The 22,231-nt window shown below is 47.2% G+C and overlaps 1 protein-coding gene across 1 annotated transcript in view; it reads left to right on the top strand.

The window, feature by feature from the left end:
* FRMD5 (FERM domain containing 5) overlaps positions 1 to 22,231 on the top strand; it is a 372,357-nt gene that overhangs the window by 313,134 nt on the left and 36,992 nt on the right. The window contains exons 2-4 of the mRNA XM_070054852.1: positions 12,370 to 12,474; positions 16,564 to 16,606; positions 16,854 to 16,935. Coding sequence (XP_069910953.1) covers positions 12,370 to 12,474; positions 16,564 to 16,606; positions 16,854 to 16,935 — 230 coding nt within the window. The remainder of the gene's footprint in view (positions 1 to 12,369; positions 12,475 to 16,563; positions 16,607 to 16,853; positions 16,936 to 22,231) is intronic.

Here is a 22,231-nt window from a genome sequence, read left to right as displayed (position 1 = left end):
AGTGGGTTAGAAAAATTCACAGGGTTTTGAATGTCTATTGTATCTCTTGAACCTCAAAATAGTCATTTGAGGGACATAATATTAGTCCTCTTTAATCGGGAAGGAAGCTTAAACTCAGCTTGAGGAATGGGTCTCAGGTCAAAAACTGAGAGGTGGCAGACCATGGGGCCTTGAGTCCCAGTCCAGTGCTCATCCTCAAAGCCTTTGCCTTGCCAGAGTCTTTCCCTTTGCCCCCGGTGCTGCTACCTCAACTTCCAGGAACACAAGTGTCCTGAAAGCATAGTTGAAAGAGAAACTGCACCAAGATTCAAAGATACCCTGGGGTGGGAATTGTGGCACAGTGAATTAAGCTCCATTTGAGATGCCTGGGATTGAGTCCTGTCTCTGCTTCTAATCCAGCTTCCTGCCAATGTGCCTTGGGAAGCAGCAGATGATGTCTCAAGTACTTGGGTTCCTGCTACCCACACAGGAGACCCAGATGGCATTCATGGCTCCTGATGTTACGGTGAAATGGCAGAGAAAATATTACCCTGGTTCTTTGTCTCACATGGAAGACTTTCCAAGTGGACAAAGCAAAGATTTAATACCAAGATTTTTTTTTTCAGAGTTACAGAGAGAGGTAGAGACAGAAAGAGAGGTCTTCCATCTGCTGGTTCACTCCCAATTGGCCACAACGGCCGGAGCTGTGCCAATCTGAAGCCAGGAGCCTCCTCCAGATCTCCCACATAGGTGCAGGGGCCCAAGGACTTGGGCCATCTTCCACTGCTTTCCCAGGCCACAGCAAAGAGCAGGATAGGAAGAGGAGCAGCCGGGACTCAAACCAGCACCCATATGGGATGCCAGCACTGCAGGCCAGGGCTTTAACCCGCTGCGCCACAGCGCTGGCCCCTATACCAAGATTTATTTAAGTCCAAGAGAGGCAAAACCTGAGAGGGCTGGTAGTAGTGGAGTTTTTAAGCACAATTTTGGAGAGAAAAACAAAACTTCCCAATCAAGTTGACATTGAGTTACAAGGCAAGGGCAAAATCCATGAAAAGACTTTATTTGTGATTTTTTTTACTCCATCTGGCTTGCTCATGTTAAAACAGAAAAGCCATCAGAAGGGTGGAATACCTAATTTGTTTCACAGTAAACGGAGAGCTCAGAAGGGTAGAGTCACCACTCCCTTGGTTTCTCATGATATTGAAAGCTCCTAAGGAATGGGGTAGGCACTTTTAATCTTGCAAAAGGTAACTTTTGAGGAAAGAAAGCATTTTGCACCCTAAATTTCCACTGGGACCACTCTGACTGCCTGTTAACCCATCTGACTCCTCACACTGGCTTCTTCCTGATCCATCTCTGACTGTGGCAGGCATTTGGGGAGTGAACCAGTGGATGAAAGATTTCTCTGCGTGTGTCTGCCTCTCTCTGCCTCTCTCTGTTGCTTTTTCAAATAAGTAAATAAATATTTTTTTTAAGCAGTGAGATGGAGAGATGCTTCTTAGAATCTACCTTTCTTTTAAAAATGGTCTCATTCTGGAAAATTTGGACAAATTGTCTGCTTTTCTTCAGACCCAGGTCTGTTATTTTTCTTTCTGGAAACTTTACTGAGTGTAAGGACTCCACCTAGGAATGAGATGCCCTGAGTCCTGAAGCATAGTCATTGATGTTTCAATTAGTCTAATCTTCCCGTTAGCCCTGCTGTTACAGGCTGAGATCGGCAGGTTGGAAGGTTCTGCTCAGAGGTTCGTAACTGCCCTTGTTGAGTTAGTTTGAGGCCATCTGTGCTGACAGAACTCTTCGTCCTCCCTCCCGTAACATGTACTTGTACACATTGACCTCCATGTTCCAGAGTGCACGTGATTTCCCCACTCACATGCACTTCCTCTGCAGGCCACGCCATGTGGCAATCAGCTGATAAGCCTGTCTCTCACCCCAGCAAGGACTGCCAACAGCTCACCCTGTTGCTCACCTGGCATCTGAACCTCCAGCTAGCTTTGTGGCATCTTGAAAATACCCCAGCTCTCTTAGTTTGTATGTAGAAAGGGGTTGTTGGGGCAAAGAAGTTACTGTACTTAGAAAGCATTAGGCAAGAATGGTGGCTAATGAGCCTCTCCCTCTGAACTCTAATCTCCCTCCACTTGGGGCCTGGTCACTGCACCAGGAACCAGAGGATTACCTGGCCCCAAGGCAGCCTCCTTCCCTGATGGGTCCTGAGTGCCTGCCTTGACCCCATCCTTTCCAGCCTGACTACTGAGGTCCGACAATAAGGCTCAGAAGGGAAATACCTGGGCAGGACTGAGCTGTGGCCCAGCTGCATTGGTGGCTGCTTCTTATACATGATGATGTGGCTTGCAGAAGGACATCTCTGTATTTCCACCAGAATCAACTTCCTGATCCCTCAGAATGAGCTGCCTCTCTTCTAGCTGCAGCCTCAGCAGTTCCTCAACAGATTTTGTTGGTTTACCACTAAGCAAGAAAAGTGGGCTCCAATGCCAGCTCAGCAGTGGTTCCATCCCTTCAAAGAAAATGTAAATTAGTGTGGAGGTGCTGAGGTTAGGAAATCTAAGGCTCTGCTCTCTGTACCCCTCACCTTCCTGTGCCTCAGAAAGCTGAGCTGGGTGCAGGATGCTGTTACGGGTAAAATGGTGGCAAAGCAAGGTGATCCTGGTTCTTGTCTCACGTGGAAGAAGAATTTCCTTGCAGACAAGACGGAGAGCAAAGCAAGATTTACTTAAGTCAGAAACCTCCTGCCATAGTAGCCAGGAGGGGGTCTTCCAGAGAGGCAGACCCAAGAAACTGGTACAAATGGAGTGTTTTAAACACAATTTTGAGGGGAAAAAACAGAACAGCAGCTAACAATCAGAAGCTGGGGACAAAACCCATCAAAAGGGCAGATTTGTAATCCTGTCTGTCCTGTCTAACTTGCTGGTGATAAAACAAAAAGCTTTCGGAAAGGTCTGATTGGTAACTTCCTTCTTTCTTTCTTTTTTAGATTTATTTATTTATTTGAAAAACAGTTTTACAGAGAGACAGAGAGAGAGAGAGAAAGAAAGGTCTTCCATCTGCTTGTCCACTCCCCAAATGACCACAATGGCTGGAGCTGGGCCAATCCAAGGCCAGGAGCTAGGAGCTTCTTCCATGTCTCCCACATGTGTGCAGGTGCCCAAGCACTTGAATCATACTCTGCGGCTTTCCCAGGCCATAGTATAGAGCTGGATTGTTAGTGGAGCGCCCATACGGGATGCCAGCACTGCAGTCCGAGGCTTTAGCCTGCTGCTCCATAGCCATAGTGCCCACCCCCACTTCTTTCTATTCTCATGATAAACCAAAACTCAGAAGGGTAGTCACTACTTCCTTGCTATTCTTGTGATAAAACTGGAAACTAGGAGTATGATTCTGCACTTTTATCTTGCTAAAGGTAGCTGTTGGGGATAAACAAGCATTTTGCACCCTCTTAAAGGGACTCCACCCATTGCCCCCCCCACCCAATGACCTAATTGCCTATTAGTCCATCTGCCTCCTCACAATGTGACCGGGGGCAAGGACTGGACCCCAGTCATTGGTTGGCACTTTTCTGCTCAGCTTAGTCCTGCCATGGCCCTGAGAAGATGAGCCAGTGTGACTGTTCCTCTAAGACATTAAAGTGCTTTTCTACAGTGTCTGCTCCTGAACACAGCAGACCTCAGTGCCCTTAGAGGACGCTTGATAAGAAAAGCAAGGAACTCCTTGGCGTGAAGGACGTGGGAAAATCTAACCCAGAATGAAGGCTGAGGTGCCACCTCGTGTCTGGTGCCTGTTCCCGTGGTAAGCCTCTGAGGACAACTTGTCCAGCTCTTGCCCTCACCTCCAGGCCCCCTCATCTTGGTGTGGCCCTCTTCCACCCCTGGACTCCTGGCTTTGGGGCCACAGCTGCCCACTTTCTGTAATCCCTCCATTTTACCTCTGCCTCCCTTCAGGGCCCCACCAAACCATGGCCAGATCCTGTTGTTATCACTCTTACATCTTTAAGGCTCATTAGTTCGCACTTAAAATCTGCATGTCTTGTCAGTAAGCAGGACTGTAAGGTGAAGACCAATGAGAAGGAGCTTTATATATATTGACTCCTCTCACCAGGATGTTCCATGCCAGAGTCCCTGGGATGGACTCCATCCACAATGGGGTTAAAATAAAGCCTCTCTCCTGCCCAAGAGTATTAATTATGAGGCAGAAAATGCAATTAACCTTGGACAGTTTAGGTCACTTCCAAGCTTGCTGACTCTTGCTGCCTCTGTCCCTTCACTAAAGAATAGGCAAACCGCAAAGAACATGAGCCAGGCATTCCAGGGAGAAGCAGGAATAGGAAATTCTCTCTCAACCTCAGAGGTGCAGGATGATTCAACAAGATTCATGAGCCATTTTGTGCACCAAACAGAAAAAGAGGGTTGTGTTTATACAGACCATGATTTTTAAGTATGTTTAGGTACTATTTTGGTTCATAAAATATGAATTCATTTTAATTGGATGCTTAATAAGTTATTATCAGCCAGTATATTTGGGGAGAGAATGACCTCGAAAGTTTAACTGGAGGGTGTGTCAGCTCACTCGTCTTGAAGATAAACATCCTCATTTTTCCAGCTCTGACATTATGGCTAAACAGTAATCACCTGTGAGAGCGAGTGCCCGTTTCCCTAGTATAATCAATGGCACAACATTCATCACAAAGCACGATTTAACCATAACACTGCTCTGGACTTAAGTCTGAGAGACCATCGAAAGGGTATCTGAGGACGCAGCTGGCATCTGGAAGTGTAAAGGAGCCCATGAAGCCAGGAAATTATGAAATTCCTAAAATTTTGCCCTGCCAACTGCTTGTTGTAGTGAGCCCATTGTGATGGTTCAGCTGCATGTGACTTCACCCCCAGGCTGCCTCAGGGCTCCACCAGCCACAGGCATAAGTGCCCCAAGGGAGGGGCATGTTGTAACCCGCTGTGAAAGATGTCGCTGCAGTGCTCTCGGTTGATTTTGCCTTTGTGTTTCTGGAGGGAATTTTAATTCATGGAATTGTGCTGTAAGAAAGAGCTCTGTTCCTGTCTCCCTCCTCATTCCCCTCACCCCACTCCCATCCTTGCAGAAACAGCAAAGAGGCTTTTCTTTTTCTTTTTGAATTTTACTTATTTGCAAGGCAGAGAGACAGACAGACATCTCCCTTCTGCTGGTTCATTCCCCAGATGCCTGCAGCAACAGGGCTGGGCCAGGCTGAAGCTGGGAGCCAGGAACTCAACCCAGGTCTCCTACATGTGTAGCAGGGACCCAACTAGTTGAGCCATCACCTGCTGCCACTCAAGATGCACATTAGCAGGCAGCTGGGATCAAGAGTGGGGCTGAAACTTGAATCCCAGTACTCCAGTATGGTATGAGGGCATCCCAAGCATTGTCTGAATCCTTACTCCAAATGCCCACTCAGAGATGCTTTTCTTTGTTAGTCTATGGAAGACTCCTGTAGCTCAGAACCATGTGTCTATCACTGATAAATGAGAACCTGAAGAAACTGTGACTTCATGATGGTGTTAAAGACAATGACCAAAGGCTTCAGGAGGAAAGGCACACAGTTCATTTGCGCTTGTGGGCTTGACTGGACTCTGTCTCAAGAGTCAAACCCCGATCATCTGTCTTTCCCTCCCCTAAATTTAGCAAGGCAGTAGGGAGGCAGTTTTGGGGGGTACATTGTTATCTTAGGTCCTCAGAGATTAACAAATCACAACTGCAAGGTAAAATAGTTTTACATAAACTTAAAGACAGTTTCAAGAGGTACACAACTATCTTATCTTAGGTATGTGGCTAGGCTTTTATGGCAGGTGGGAAACCAAACCAATTTCTGAGTCAGTACTGGTTTGGTAGACCAGCTGACCCTTTGATAAGAAGCGGGAGGGAGTCTGTAGCATTCCCTCAAACTGGCTCTTTAATGGCAAGCAGGAGGGTGTCTGTAACAGTGGGAAGCTGGAAGACTCACCAGATGCTAAGAAATAAATAGAAAAATAATTTTAAAAGAAATTTATTTCAAAGGCAGAGTGACACAGATTGCTTGATGGCTCGCTCGCTCACTCACTTGATCTTCCTTCTGCTGGTTTACTTCTCAAATGACCACAACAGCCATGGCAAGGCCAGGCTGAAGCCAGGAGCCAGGAACTTCATCTGGTCTCCTACATGGGTGACAGGGCCCAAGCATTTGAACGATGGTTCTGCTGACTTCCCAGGCACATAAGCAGGAAGCTGGGTCAGAAGCAGAGTAGCCAGGACTTGGACCTGTGCTCTGATATGGGATGCCAGCGTTACAAGTCACAGCTTACACTGCATACAACGTTGACCCCAGAAAAGAATTTTTTGATACATACAGGAAATGTCTACTGAGATTTATCCTTATTTCATAACTATTGCAAAAGAAAAGCCATGCTTGCTTCCTGTGAAGTAAGGAAACTTAGAAGTTTGATCTGCTGAATTTAGGGTTCTTACTGGCTAAGAGCTTTAGAAGTACATTTGAGCTGCCAGCCCATGGGAATGTGTTGTTTTTAGCGAAAGCAGGATTCTTATTAGAAGTTACGGTTTCCATCACAGAAGCACGTTTTCCCCATGGTGGTCTTTACTCCATGTTTCTGCTAATGTGGTTGTGTCACTGGAGAAAAGAGCCATGGAAGCCATGGGGTTCTTGTCTTCATGCAAGAAAGAAGTTAGGCATGAGGCAGAGAGTAAAGTAATAAGGTTTTATTGGGGACAGGGCATCTGTCAGAACAGAAGGGACAGATAGAGAGTGCCCAGTCACTTGGACTGGGAAGAGCGAGGTAACATGGTTGAGTGGTGAGAATACACCTGGGCAGGGCAGGGCAGGGCAGGGCAGGGCAGGGCAGGCAGTCAGCTCAGTAGAGAGCAGAAAGCTGAGCGCGCAGTCCTTGTTTAGACTCCCAGTTTTTTTTTTGTTTTTTTTTTTTGTTTTTTTTTTTTTTTTTGACAGGCAGAGTGGACAGTGAGAGAGAGAGACAGAGAGAGAAAGGTCTTCCTTTGCCGCTGGTTCACCCTCCAATGGCCGCCGCTGCAGCCGGCGCACCGCGCTGATCCTGGCAGGAGCCAGGAGCCAGGTGCTTTTCCTGGTCTCCCATGGGGTGCAGGGCCCAAGCACCTGGGCCATCCTCCACTGCACTCCCTGGCCATAGCAGAGAGCTGGCCTGGAAGAGGGGCAACCGGGACAGAATCCGGCGCCCCAACCGGGACTAGAACCCGGTGTGCCGGCGCCGCAAGGTGGAGGATTAGCCTATTGAGCCACGGCGCCGGCTTAGACTCCCAGTTTTTAAGGGAGTCTGTTTACCCTCCTCCCCCTCTCCTCCAGGACAAGGGAAGGGGAGCCCTGGCGAAAGGATTTATTGGATGAAAATTAGCAAATTCCTCCCCAGGTTTGTTGGCACAGGGCAGAGCAGAGGGGCTTCTCTTAGGGCATCTGTGAAGGTCTTATTGCCCTGTGCTATCAGGTTAGGTAACCCATTTGGTCCTGAGGAGAGAGAATTCTAGGAGCTTCCCTTAGGGGAAGCCAGTGGGCCAAACTTGAAGAATCAGTATGGAGAAGCTCATCTCCACCTACTGGCCCCTAACCCTACCCCTATCCCACCAAAGACATAAAAAAGCCCACCTTGGGATCTGGGCCCTCTGCCACATGTTCTTTCAGACTGTGTACATATTGGCAATTTGTTGACCTCTGCAAGTTTATTTTCTCCAAATAAATTTGGTCTGACTGTGCATTCGTATTCCATCTCCTCTCTGTTCTGCACCCCTTTTCCTTACATTTGGTGGCCCATGTGAGGCAGCACCAATCTGCAATCTTTTCCTTACAGCTGTGCCGTAGGCAGGATGTGAGGCCAGCATTAGAGAAGGGGTGCCCGCCTGTTGTCCCCTCCTTTAGGTGAGCTCTCCACTCACTTATCCTTCAGCTCCTGCAAGCATAGCTTCTGAAGATAGTTGTTGAGAGACTAGTATCCTGTCCAGTTCTCCTTTGATAGTAAAGTGTGAACCAGCAGAAGGAGAGGTGAGATGTAAACCTTTTATGTATGCACAGGCCGATATTGTGGTGCAGTGGCTTAAGCCACCAATTAAGATGCCTGCATCCCAGGTCAGAGAGCATGGCTCCATTCCTGGCTGCCCTGTACTTCTTTTTTTTAGATTTTTTACTTATTTATTTGAGAGGTAGAGTTACAGACAGTGAGGGGGAGAGACAGAGAGAGAGGTCTTCCTTCCGTTGGTTCACTCCCCAGATGGCTGCAATGGCTGGAGCTGCACCAATACAAAGCCAGGAGCCAGGTGCTTCTTCCCGGTCTCACTCGTGGGTGCAGGGGCCCAAGGACTTGGACCATGTTCTACTGCTTTCCCAGGGCATAGCAGAGAGCTTGGGTTGGAAGAGGAGCAGCCAGGACTAGAATCGGCGCCCATATGGTATGCTGGCGCTGCAGGCAGAGGATTAACCTATTGTGCCATGGAGCCAGCCCCTGCCCTGTACTTCTGATCTAGCTCCCTGTCCATGTACCTGGGAGGTGGTGGATCATGGCCCAATTATTTGGGTTACTACCACCAACATAGAAGACCTGGATGGAGTTCCTGGCTTCAGCCTGATTTATCCCTGCCCTTGCAGATATCTGGGGAGTGAGCCAGCAGGTGGAAGATTGCTGTCTGTTGGTCTTTCTGTCACTCTGTCTTTCAAATAAATACATCCTTTTAAAATAAATAAAAGTAAAAAATATGCCAATTTTTTTAAAGATTTATTTATTTATTTGGGAGGTAGAGTTATAGACAGAGAGGGAGAGACAGAGAGGTCTTTGATCCGCTGGTTCACTCTCCAAATGGCCACAATGGCCAGAGCTAGGCCAATCCAAAGCCAGAAGCCAGGGAGTTCTCTGGGTCTCCCACTTGGGTGCCAGGGCCCAAGCACTTGGGCCATCTTCTACTCCTTTCCCAGGCCATAACAGAGTGCTGGATAAGAAGAGTAGCCAGGACTCAAACTGGTGCCCCTGTGGGATGCTGGTGCCACAGGTGGTGGCTTAGCCCCCTACGCCACAGCTCTGGCCCCTGCCCATTCTTATATATGACCTTTTATGATTACCAATGGCCTTGGGCCCTGGCTCAAGTGAGATCTTTGAATTTCATAAGACAACCTCAGTTCAGATGCAGACTTGGACAAGGACCTGCCAGAGCAGAGCTGAGCTGCAGAGACCACTGGGACAGGCTTTGGAGTGGATGCTTTACAGGGCTCCAAACTTTCTGATGATTTCTTGTGGGTCATTCTCCTCCCAGCTTCTCAGGCAGATCCCTGAAGCAGAAGGCCGTGGCTTATAAAAAGCCTAGATGCTCACCATTTTGTTAAACCTTTTAGCCAACCTTCTAGCTCAGTCATTCAACCACTTACTTAATAAATAATGACTAAGGACCCACCTGCCATAGTACCAGTACTTTGTGTTAAGTTTTGAGGAAAGATTCCTGCCCTCACGAAAGTTACAGTTTCTGAAGGGAACAGCTGATTGATAAATCAGTAGACAAATCAACAAGGCACTTATAGATTTTAGTAAGTGCTGTGAAGGGCACAAACAGGATCATGGGATGGAAAGTAACTGGAAGGGACCATTCTGCAGGAGGGACATTGGAGCTGAGGCCTCGAGGATAGTAGGGGTGACTGAAGAGCTTCAGGAAGACAACTCCAGGCAGAAGGAATACAAAGATGCAGAGGCAGAGAAGCTTTGGAGTTTTCCAGAACAGAAAGGCCATGCCACAGAGTGATGAGGAGGAAGATTTGGGGTGAGTTCAGAAAGGAGGAAGGAGATAGGCTATGTAGAGTGATAGAGGCCACAGTCAGAATTTAGATTTGACCTGAGAACAGTGGGAAGCCACTGGCAGTGTTAAGCATAGGTGAATAGCATAATTAAGGACCACTAAGTATTCACAGCTTCTTGGTTTGTAATAACAAATTAGAAACAAATTCTGGGGGCCAGTGCTATGGCATAATGGGTAAAGCCACTGCCTGCAGTGCCAGCATCCCATATGGGCGCCGGTTCTAGTTCCAGCTGCTCCATTTCCAATCCAGCTCTCTGCTATGGCCTGGGAAAGCAGTAGAAGATGGCTCAAATCCTTGGGCCCCTGCACCCATGTGGGAGTCCCAGAAGAAGCTCCTGGCTTCAGATTGGCCCAGCTCTAGTCATTGCAGCCATCTGGGGAGTGAACCAGCAGATGGAAGACTCTCTCTCTCTCTTTCGGCCTTTCAAGTAAATAAATAAAAAATTAAACAAATTCTAGGGGCTGGCGCTGTGGCATAGTAAAGCCACTGCTTGTAGTGCCAGCATCCCTTATGGATACCAGTATGAGTCCTGACTGCTCCACTTCTGATCCAGCTCCCTAATAACATGCCTGGGAAAGCAATGGAAGATGGTCCAAGTCCTTGGGCCCCTGCACCCATGTGGGAGTCCCAGAAGAAGCTCCTGGCTTCAGATTGGCCCAGCTCTAGTCATTGCAGCCATCTGGGGAGTGAACCAGCAGATGGAAGACTCTCTCTCTCTCTTTCGGCCTTTCAAGTAAATAAATAAAAAATTAAACAAATTCTAGGGGCTGGCGCTGTGGCATAGTAAAGCCACTGCTTGTAGTGCCAGCATCCCTTATGGATACCAGTATGAGTCCTGACTGCTCCACTTCTGATCCAGCTCCCTACTAACATGCCTGGGAAAGCAATGGAAGATGGTCCAAGTCCTTGGGCCCCTGCACCCATGTGGGAGACTGGGAAGAAGCTCCTTGCTCCTGGCTTCCAATCAGCTCTGGTCGTTGAAGCCATTTGGGGAGTAAACCAGGGGAAGGAAGATCTCTCTTTCTGCCTCTTTCTGTAACTCCACCTTTCAAATATATAAGTCTTTTTTTTTAAAAAGAAATTCCATCAATATGGGCAAATAAATTAGGTTCATTACATCAGTATGCAGAAGTTAAAAACTGGGAGACCTGTTTGTGTCTACTGTTACTGAAGGATTTATCCACAGTAGGAGGAAAAAAATCAAACAGTTCAGAGTATAAAAATGTTAGAGGGGCTGGTGCTATGGCATAGTGGGTAAAGCCACCACCTGCAGTGCCGGCATCCCACATGGTCAATGGTTCTAGTCCCAGCTGCTCCAGTTCCGATCTAGTTCTCTGCTATGGCCTGGGAAAGCAATGGAGGATGGCCCAAGTCCCTGGGCCCCTGCATCCACTTGGGAGTAAACCAGGGGATGGAATGGGCCAGGGAGGTACACAAGGTGACTAAGGGAGAAGGAAGGCTTACTCTTTTTTTTTTTTTTTTTTTTTTTTTAAGAAAAGTCTACTTATTTGAAAGGCAGGGTGACAGAGATAGGAGAGGGAGAGAGGGAGAGAGAAAGAGAGAAAGAGCCTCCATCTGCTGGTTTACTCCCCAAGTGGCTACAATGGCCAGAGCTGGGCCAGGCCAAAGCCAAGAGCCAGGTACTCCATCTGGGTCTTCCATGTGAGTGGAAGGAGCCCAAGCACTTGGACCATCCTCTGCTGCTTTCCCAGGCACATTAGCAGAATTGCAGGCGGTGGCTTAATCCACTTTCCACAATGCTGGCCCCAGGCTTACTCTTTCTAATGTAGCCCTCTGCATGTTTCTATATAATAACAATGTGCCTGTATTACATACTCAGAAAAAAAAAGTTTAAATTGTGCTCAACCTGGTTGCTGTGTGAAGAATGGACTAAGGCAAGAGAAAAAGCAGAGAATCAGTTAGAAGGCTGTGAGGGAAGCTTGTCCAGATGAGAGAGTGGTAGCTTGACCTGTGGACTTGGTGGTAGGAGTACAACGTTACACTTGATTGGCAGAGCTAGCTGTACTTGGTGTAATTACTGCTATAGACTGCACTGACATTCTCCCACTAGTTCAAGGAAACTTTCTACTTACACAGGGATGGGGAACTTTTTTTCTGCCCGTTTGGATATTTGCAGCATCATTCACAGGCCATATGAAATAATCAGCTTAAAAATCAGCCTGCTGTGGACTTAGTGAATTTTGAGTCCTGCCTGCAGTTGCGTTGGCAGGCCAAACCAAGTGATTTCCAGCCTTAGCCCATCTGTGGCCCAGGTGCTCTGCACCCCTGATTGGAGCTGGGCTTCCCTGACCCTACTCCAGCTTTCCTGGTCTCCTTGTGGTGGGAGGATCCTTTCAGGGGCCAAACACCTCAGACTTCCAGAGAAGTCTGACGCATCACAATTCAGAGCGCAGACATGGGTACAGACACGTGCCGCTTTCATGCCTACATGCAGCAGTGATACATAATCTTTAGGGACTTATAAAGACAGGGTTATACTGCGGAAACTCACTCATTTCTTCATGGAACTTGCTCTTTTTTTGCAGAGAGATGCCAAAGGCCAGTACTTGTTTGACCTTCTTTGCCACCACCTGAACCTACTTGAGAAAGACTATTTTGGAATCCGCTTTGTGGACCCAGATAAGCAGCGGGTAAGTCAACATTCAAAAGTACAAAGGGAGGACAGGGTTAGTCAGTAAGCCTGAGGCCTTGAGCTGTCACTCACATTTGGAGTTTCACCCCAGAAGTCAGGGACTAGCCAGACCCAGCAGCTGTGTGTCATCTCTTCGAATCATAGCATTACCTGGATGCCCACAGTTGCCCAGTTGAAGGCAGAATGGTCATGCTAGTGTTGTGGTGTCACAGCCTAGACCACAGTGTGAGTCTCTCCTACCTGCTTTCTAGTAAGTGGGCTGGACCACATTATTCTGGTTAGGAAGGGCCCCGCCCCAGGTGCATACCAACCCACTCCAGGCAGGATGGAGTTAGAGCTCAGCTGGCACAGGCCTCTAAGCACCTTGCAAATCCTGCAGTTCTTGCAGCTCTACAGACACCGTATTCACAAGGACTGTGATGTTTCAGACAGTGTACAAGAACAGATTCATTATCCCTAGGCCCCTGCATCCATTTCCACCTTCACCTCCCCTGGTGTGGTCTAGCCAGACATTATTGTGGCCCTCTGGGCATGTCACGCTTTCTTTATTTTCAAGGCCTTCATCTATATAGCTCACCTGCCTGGGACACTCTTCTGCTTTTCCTCACTTGTCCACGCTCTGCACATTTCTTCTGGCTAACTCCTTTTTGTACTTAAAGTCTTAGCCGGAACTTTCCATTCTTCCAGGAAGTCTTTCCTAATCTCCCTTGTATATTAGGGACCCTCCTATGGACCCACATGTGCCTTCTACTATCCCTATCATAGCACTTACTATACCTCGTTATGATGAGTGACAAGGACTATCCTTTTTTTTTTTTTTAAGATTTATTTATTTATTTGAAAGTCAGAGTTACGCAGAGAGAGAGAAAGGTCTTCTATCTGCTGGCTCACTCCCCAGATGGCCACAATGGCCAGAGCTGAGTTGATCCAAAGCCAGGACCCAGGAGCTTCTTCTGGGTCTCCCAAGTAGGTGCAGGGGCCCAAAGACTTGAGCCATCCTCTACTGCTTTCCCACACCATAGCAGAGAGCTGGATCTTAAGTGGAGCAGCTGGGACTCGAACCAGCACCCATATGGGGCTTTACCACACTGTACCGCAGCACCGGTCCTGATAGTTTTCCATAATATACATTTTCTATTAACTTTTTTGAGGACCCCCACATAGGCATGTGTTTAAAAATGTTTGCAACATGATGAACTCACCTTTTAAATCCATCTTCCATGTAATTTTTTAAGTACCCATGTATATTACTGTGAAATATGCTGGGCACTAGGCTTGAAGTATATTATTGAATTTAGTTCTTGATACAAACAAGAAGAGTATCCGAAATTCTAATACCCACTCTCCAGATGAGTACATTGAAATCTCAGGTTAAATGAATTGCCCAGGTTAAGTGGCAAAGCCAGTCTGGTGAGCTCAGAGCTGCCCGACTCTGCAGCCTGGATGGTTTCTCAGATTTCTTGCTGCATTCATAACTGAATGCCTCAGAACCTTGTGTGATTCTGGGCCTCCAAGGAGGGGTTAGGGAGAGCAGAGAGGCTTGAGAGTATACCCAGGGGTTGCAGGGAAATGGGCCTGTAAAGAGTTGTTCTGGGGTGAGTATTTGTCTTTGCAGATAGGAGGCCTTTTGCAATGCCCACGTCCCGTGTCAGAGTGCCTGGATTCAAGTCCCGGCTCTGCTTCTGATTCCAGCTTCCTGCTAACGTGCTCCCTGGGAGCCAGCAGCAGGTGATGGCTCAAATACTTGTGTGCCTTCCACCCACATTGGGGATCAGGATTGAGTTGCAGGCTCCTGGCTTTGATGTGGCATTTGAGGAGTCAACCAATGGATGGAAAATCTGTGTTTCTGTCTTTCAGCATTTCCAAAATATTTTTTAAGTATTTTCTTAGATCCACTGATTCATGCTGGAGACAGAGGTGATTTCCTTAGCTCTTGCCTGGTGTAAGGCCCAAAAATAAACCACCTTTGCTGGATTACAATGCAGTCACATCCATCTTACATCACTACTGGCTCTGCGGGAGCCCCCAGGTGTCTGAGAACTTTCCTGATCTCTTCTGGGGGAGCTGCCTCCCTCCCTCCCCGCTGTTCCTGCTCTTCCCAGCACCTCTGTTGCATTCAGCCTGTCCTTTGTACCCATTCCAGCCCTCAGAATGTGAAAGCTGCCACACTGGCCCATTTACCCACATAGGAAAGAAATCCTTCTCTGAATTGTCTTTTCCTCTCCCATCCCAGATTAGCAGTTTGCTGGTGATCGTGGGACCTAGAGTTAGCCACGTAGCTACAAAAGGGAACTTTGGCCATGACTATATTCTTTGGATCTTCTCATTAGTTTTCTACTAGATCCTTAACATCCTTGGACAAGCGAATGTGGCATTACTCTCCTTTCCCACCCCCTTCCTAATCTCTGCTAGCCTGAGTCTTGTCATGAGCCCTCACTACAGTACAAACTAATGTCTTCTTTCCAGCTATTGCCAAGAGGAATAGCTTTTTGTCATTCAGCTCCATCCACCCTCTGCTGATAATGCATCTCACTCATAGTCATTCCTCCAAATGTTTGTCTTCCTTTGTTTAGTTCTTTTAATCCACCCATCTAATGTCTTGGGGAATTCTGTTTACTGAGCCCCTGGCACTTGCTGTGCTCTGCTTACCTGTACACAGTTCTGGTGTGCTCTGAGCAGACAGGCCTCCTCTACCCTCACAGGCACAACCTGGAACCCCAGTTGTTTCTCTGCAATTTCATCTCTTGCCTTTGCCTCCCCGTGAAGCGGAGCCGCGGTGGGCCGTGTAATGTGAGAAGGACCTCTTAACCACATTGAGTGGCTATAATGAGTTGCCAGCCTCGTGGGAACTCAGATCAGAGGAAGCAAGAGAGCAGAATGTCAACCCAGATTATCCATGCAGAGCTGACGGAAGAACTGGCTCTTAGTGGGTCCATTAACTGCATGACCCACAGCCCATCCCAGAAGGTGAGAGCTGGGAGCCGAGGGAGGCCAGGATGCTGTCTGCATGGCCCTGGCTGCTTTCCTGCCAGGAGAGCCTGCCAGGATGTTACGCTAACTGAATGTAGCCAGAGAAGAGGGAAGTGTGGACCCAGCCCCTTTGCCATTCAACAGCTATGTACTGAACCTGTGCACTGTGGAGTAGTGGTGAAGAAGACAGTCTTCTGCCCTCACTGACCTCACATCTAGCGGCCTTCAGCTACTTCTACATAAACCCCCCAAATAACAGCAGGTTTAGCTCTCTGCAAATTGACATGGTTCCCGAATAGCATAAAAGCAACAAATATCAATAATGAATTTTATCATTTCATTAGAATTTTGAAACAGATACAGAATGATCTCATTGCTTCCTGTCTCCAAACATAAGTACTGTAGCAAAAAATGTCTTTGCCACTGTATCTGCCTCTGTGAAAATCCAAGGGAAACAGCATACTATTCTATACATTTGTTTGTGGTTTCTTATCTTGGGAGACTCTGAGATTTTAAACATCCCTGGATGCCAAGGGATCCTGAGTCCATGTTGTTTCACACAAGGGCTGGCAAGACCTGTGTTAGTCAAAGATGTTTGAGAAGCCATCCCTGCCTTCACTCCATTCATGCAGTTTCCACTTGTCAAAACTCTAATTGCTACCAACAGACTCTAGCCTCTCTCTTCTGAAAAAAAAAAAAAAAAAAAAAAAAGTTGGCACATAGCACAGACCCACAGTGCCCATCAAAGTCAGTGTTCCTCCTGCATTGAAGCCAGATGGGCCTTTGTCCCCACCACACATACGGGCAGTCACTCATGCTTGCTGGCACCCTAGAAACATGGCTCAGGACGTTGGCATCATGCAGTAGAAGGCAGCATTCCAGGGAGGCCCAGAAATGGCATCTGAAGCTGGAACTACTCCCCCCTTCACAGCTGGTTCCATAGGGAGCTTGTTTCAGAAAATCACATGACTCTTTACTCTCCAAAGCTATATTTCACGAGCTTTGGGGCTGCTTTCACCCTAGGCTACAATCTGTCTAGTCATTTAAATTGGATACAACAAGTTGTGTTTGACACCGCTTCTCATTAGAGGTTTCATATTCTGTGTTCTGTTTTCAGCATTGGTTGGAGTTTACCAAGTCCGTGGTGAAGCAGCTGAGATGTAAGTGTTCTCCATGAAAACACGGAAACCTCACCCCTGGGGTGGGGGCGGGTGGGATGACAACTCCCATATTTAACACAGCTTGGCCCACATAGGTAATTTCCCGCTCTTCTGGGTATGAGTCGGCCCTACACATGGGAAGAGGTTCTTCTGATGGTTCCGAGACCCATGCTTGCTGGCGGGGAGGGGAGCCTGCTCATCTTCCGGGAAAGGCTCTCCCTTGATGGACACCTCTTTTTTTCTGCAGCCCAGCCTCCATTCACCATGTGCTTCCGTGTGAAATTTTACCCAGCAGACCCTGCTGCCCTGAAAGAAGAAATAACCAGGTGAGGTTGAGCACACGGACCCTAGCCACTGAGACGTGAATGGGGAGGACTGAGGAAGGACACTGTGACCTCTAAGATCCTCTCATTTAGAAGCTGCAAACTCCTATAGGCCAGGAACTCTTCCTAAATATAACCCACTTCTGCATTTCGTTGCCACCTGCTTTTTCCTCTGTTCACCCTTCAGAGGAATTGGAACAGAGTGAGCTACTTTCCTTAAAGATGAGTGAACACTTCATCTCTAACTGGTCACTCTCAAGGAAAGCAGGAATAACTAATTAATTATAGGGTTTTTTTTTCTTATGATGTGGCCACTGTGGACATTTTTAGAGAGGGCTGGGTTGCAGCTTATTATGGAGGTTGAAAATAGATTCCAGTGGCGTGGTCAACCACTAAGTCATGATGCTAAAAGGCAAGCTGGGAAATACTGAGAACTTTAAATCCAAGTGAGTAAACTCTGATGGGTCCATGATAAATCTTTATTGTGGGGATCATGTTCTATGGAAGGCAGACAGCTATGTGGGCTGAATCCTATCTCATCCAGGAGATATGACAAAGAACCTCTGTGCCTGAGTCATCCTAAAAGAGGGTCAACAGATAGGAGCTTCAGAGCTTCCCCCAAGGGTTTGTACACCTGCAAGTCACCTCAGAGATTCAGGAACTCTCTGTAACAGGGATCCCTAGCTTTTGTATTAGAAATACTTCATTTTGCTAAAACCCAACTTTGATGTTACCTTGTAGCAGGTAGGGTCACAGGTGAAGGGGTGATGCCCAGGAATCTCAGAACTGAGGAACTGGTGTCACTGCCAGCTCTCATCCCCTCCCTAAAACCTTGGGGATGGTGAAGGTGGGAATGAGGTTGTTGCAAGTCTATATGACTGCCTCATAAGGCTTTGAGGTCTACTTCAAGATTCTGAATTTTATGGGGGAAATATCAAGGAAAGAGTAGGAGAAAAGGAAGAAACAATATGGGATCATCTTCATTTCCTGTTCCAAAGAGCATGCTACTGGCTTTATGGAGTGAAAAGTACGGTGAAGAAGCTACAGAAGCTTCTCTAAGAAAGGAAACCAGGAAATGGGGGGAAAAGAGTGAATTGGTACCGGAGAGGAAAATGGCTTTTCCCTGTGCTGCCCTGGGAAGGTTAATGGGAATCCTCTTCTGGTGGAGTCAGGATCTGTTTCCCACAAATGCACAGGGCAGTGTGCACCTACCTTCTCTGAAGCCCCTAGAACTTCATGCTCCTTTTATTTATTTATTTATTCAAGATTTATTTATTTATTTGAAAGGCAGAGTTGCAGAGAGGCAGAGAGCGAGCGAGAGGTGGGGGAGGAGAGGTCTTCCACCCGCTGGTTCGCTCCCCAGATGGCTGCAGTCCAAAGCCTGGAGCCAGGAGCTTCTTCCGGGGCTCCTACATGGGTACAGGGGCCAGGAACTTGGGCGGTCTTCTAGTGCTTTCCCAGGGCATAGCAGAGAGCTGGATGGGAAGTAGAGCAGCTGGGACTTGAACCAGCACCCATATGGGATGCAGGCACTGCAGGCGGCAACTTTACCCACTATGCCAACAACACCAGCCCCAGTCCCTATTTTTTTAAAGCTAGATTTATCTATCTATCCATCCATCCATCCATCCATCCATTTGAAAGGCAGAGAAAGAGGGCGAGAGAGAGAGATCTTCCATCTGCTGCTTCACTCTCCAGGTGGCCGCAATGGCTGGGTGTGGGCCAGCCTAAACCCAGGAGCCTGAAACTCCATACCTCTCACACCTGAGTGGCAGGGTTCCAGGCACTCAGGTCATCTTCTGCATTCCCCAGTGCATTATCAGTGAACTGAATCAAAAGTTGAGAAGCTGGAACTTGAATTGACACTCATATGGGATGCCGGCATCATAGGCGGTAGCTTAACCTGTTGCACCACAGTACAGGCCCCTCGTGCTCCTTACTGAGCATAGAAACTCCAGGCCATGCTCATAAACATGGAAATGGATGTGGCTCCCATTTTGCTTCTGAAAACCAACTCCACTCATGTTAATGAGCGATCCTGTGATTTTAAGCAGGTGAATGGGGATAGAACCACTATGTTTAGCAAAAACAAAGAGTTTTGTCAAAGCACAAGCCTGCACCACTCATGACCTCCAGAGTGTCTGCCTTAGCTCTGAGCTTCTCTCCCTGTCTGTTGACAGAGGTGCTGTGTCTGCACTGCTGTCCACATATAGCAGCAAACTTAACATATCCTTTATTAATCTCCTAGACCTCACCTCTTAACACCAACTATCTCCACTTCACTGGGCCACAGTGGTAATGAGAGGGACAGATCTGATACAACTCAGTTGTGCTGCCAGTGAGCTTATCACAGACACATGGCTTTCTGATTTGACAACAGGACAAAAAGTACATGGTTAATGTAGACCTGAAAAGGAACTCTTAAAAAAAAAAAAAAAGGAACTCTTAATAATACAGTTTTCTAAATCAAATGTCACTCTTATATTAATGTAATACCTACTTTTTTTTTAGATTTATTTTATATATTTGAAAAGCAGAGTTACAGAGAAAGAGAGGAAGAGACAGAGAGAGTTCTTCTCCCACAGGCTCACTCCCCAAATGGCCACAACAGTCGGGGCTGGGCCAGGCCAAAGCAGGAACTTCCTCCAGGTCTCCCATATGGGTGCAGGAGCCCAAGAACTTGGGCCAACCTCTTCTGCTTTCCCAGGCACATTAGCAGGGAGCTGGATTGGAAGTGGGCATCTGGGACTCTAACCTATACCACATGGGATGCTGGCACTGCAGGTGGGGGCTTAACTGGCTACTGTACAAAGCCAGCCCCATGTACATACCCTCTTACCCAAGAAGCAGCACACACTAGGAAGCTCAGATCCTACTTATATCGCTTCTTGACTATGTGGCCTTGTATGTGAGATATTTAACTTCTGTGACCTTTAGATTCCTCAGTTTATAAAATGGGGATAGTAATATCTAATTCATAGAATTGCTGGGTGGATTAACCACTATAATAAGGTCATACAATTCTTGATACACCCCCAGTGATCCTTTCACTGAGCAGAGGCTCAAAATATTTGCTGCCAGGATGATTTCATGGTCCATGTACACATGGCAATAAGACCACGGCCAGGCCTCTCACTAAGTCAGCTAACTTCAAAGTGTATGAGCTCCTCTCTCATCTGCAGGTGTGTGCTCAACTTTTCCCTCACTTTCCACTTCACTAGCCTTCTTCCCCTATTTGCAATTGTTAGAAGTGTAGAACCACAGAGTGCCTGGGCCTGATTTGTAGTTTCAGTGTCTCCCCCACTCTGAGGCATTCTGCAAAGCCATGGGATTAGCTACATCTTTCTGCTCATTCATTTTGCTACTGATCTTAAGAGAGTGGCTACCTGCCCCGGCTTCTCTCAAGACCTGTAATCCATTCCTGGCTGAGAGCCCTTCATCCCACCTTGCTGCCAAACTAATTTAGCTGTCAGTGTGTTTTCTCCTGGCAATATTGGCCCTAAATTTCACTGCTGTCTTGCCATTCCCATAAAGCCAGGCTGAGAGAAAGGGATGAGCTAGGAAGTAAAGAACTGTGCTTTGATTTATCTTTTGGATTCTTCCCAGATGATAAATTTAGTTTCCAAATCCTGATGAATTTCTTTTGTCATTTTTTAAAGTAATAAATAGATTTTCTTGTCTCGGCTCGAGACAAGGCAGACAATGGGGGATTAGGCACCAGATTTAGCTTTCAACAGAGACTGCAGGTGTATGAACTCTTTGGAAAGATCAAGAAATAGAAGGAAACAGTGCAGATGGAGCCACATCTTAGAAGGAAGCAAGAATGACACACAGAAGGTGCTCAAAAAAAAGTTAATAGAATGAATGAATATATACATGAAGGAGTAGGGCCATTTGGTTAATTATTCTTTCAGTGAACATCATTTGAGCCTAGATTAGGCTAAAATGAATCAGCAAACTTTTTGTAAAGGACCAGATAGAAAGTATTTTATGCTCTTGAGCCATATGGTCTCTATTGCAACTACTCAGTTCTGTCATTGTAGTGTGAAAGCAGCCATGGACGATACATAAATGAATGAACATAACTGTGTTCCAGTAAAATTTGGTTTCATTGGAAGTTATGGCAATGGGCTGTAGTTTGCCGAGCCCTGGGGTAAGAAATCAGAAACACCAGGGTTCAAATCCCAGGTCATTCTTTAATTAGCTATGTGGAAGGCAAGCGAGAGTATCTCTAAACACTCAACTTCTTCATCTACTTAAGAGGTATTAAGAATGGTATTTATCGGCCAGCGCCGTGGCTCACTAGGCTAATCCTCCGCCTAGCGGCGCCGGCACACCGGGTTCTAGTCCCGGTCGGGGCGCCGGATTCTGTCCTGGTTGTCCCTCTTCCAGGCCAGCTCTCTGCTATGGCCCAGGAGTGCAGTGGAGGATGGCCCAAGTCCTTGGGCCCTGCACCTGCATGGGAGACCAGGAAAAGCACCTGGCTCCTGGCTTCGGATCAGCTCCTGAACCAACGGCAAAAGGAAGACCTTTCTCTCTGTCTCTCTCTCTCTTTCACTGTCCACTCTGCCTGTGAAAAAATTTTTTTAAAAAAATGGTATTTATCTCTTAAAGTTGTGGTGAGGATTACATGAGACCATGCATATGAAACAGCACAGTATAGGGCACACAGCATGTTCTGTTTTGTTAGTTATGATTTTGTTGTCTGTATTCCCACACTGGAATGTAAGCTTCCTAAGACAGGGACTCCAGTTTGTTCCCTGCTGTATTAATAGACCCTGTGACAGTGCTGTCCCATAGAGTGAGTATCAGACATGGATGGGTAGATGGATGAACTAGGCACAAAATGTATGCATCTAGAAGAATATTTTTAATAAGTTCAGAGAAATTGCATGTATTTTTACATTACTTTAAATATTTATTTACTTATTTGGAAGGCAGAAAGAGATGTCTTCCATCTGCTGCGTCACTCCCTAAATGGCTGCAGTGGCCTGAACTGAGCTGATCCAAAGCCAGCAGCCTGGAGCTTCTTCCAGGTTTTCCACATCAGTGCATGAGCCCAAGGACTTGGGCCATCTTCTCTGCTTTCCCAGGCGCATTAGCAGAGAGCTGGATCAGAAGTGGAGTGCAGGACAGATGCCATGGTGCACTAGGTTAATCCTCTGCCTGCGGTGCCGGCATCCCATATGGGTGCCGATATCCCATATGTGCGCCAGTTCTAGTCCCAGTTGCTCCTCTTCCAGTCCAGCTCTCTGCTGTGACCTGGGAAGGCAGTGGAGGATGGTCCAAATGTTTGGGCCCC

The sequence above is a fragment of the Oryctolagus cuniculus genome, chromosome 12 (assembly GCF_964237555.1).
Source record: "Oryctolagus cuniculus chromosome 12, mOryCun1.1, whole genome shotgun sequence".
NCBI lineage: Eukaryota > Metazoa > Chordata > Mammalia > Lagomorpha > Leporidae > Oryctolagus > Oryctolagus cuniculus.
This window is presented reverse-complemented; position numbering and strand designations above follow the sequence as displayed.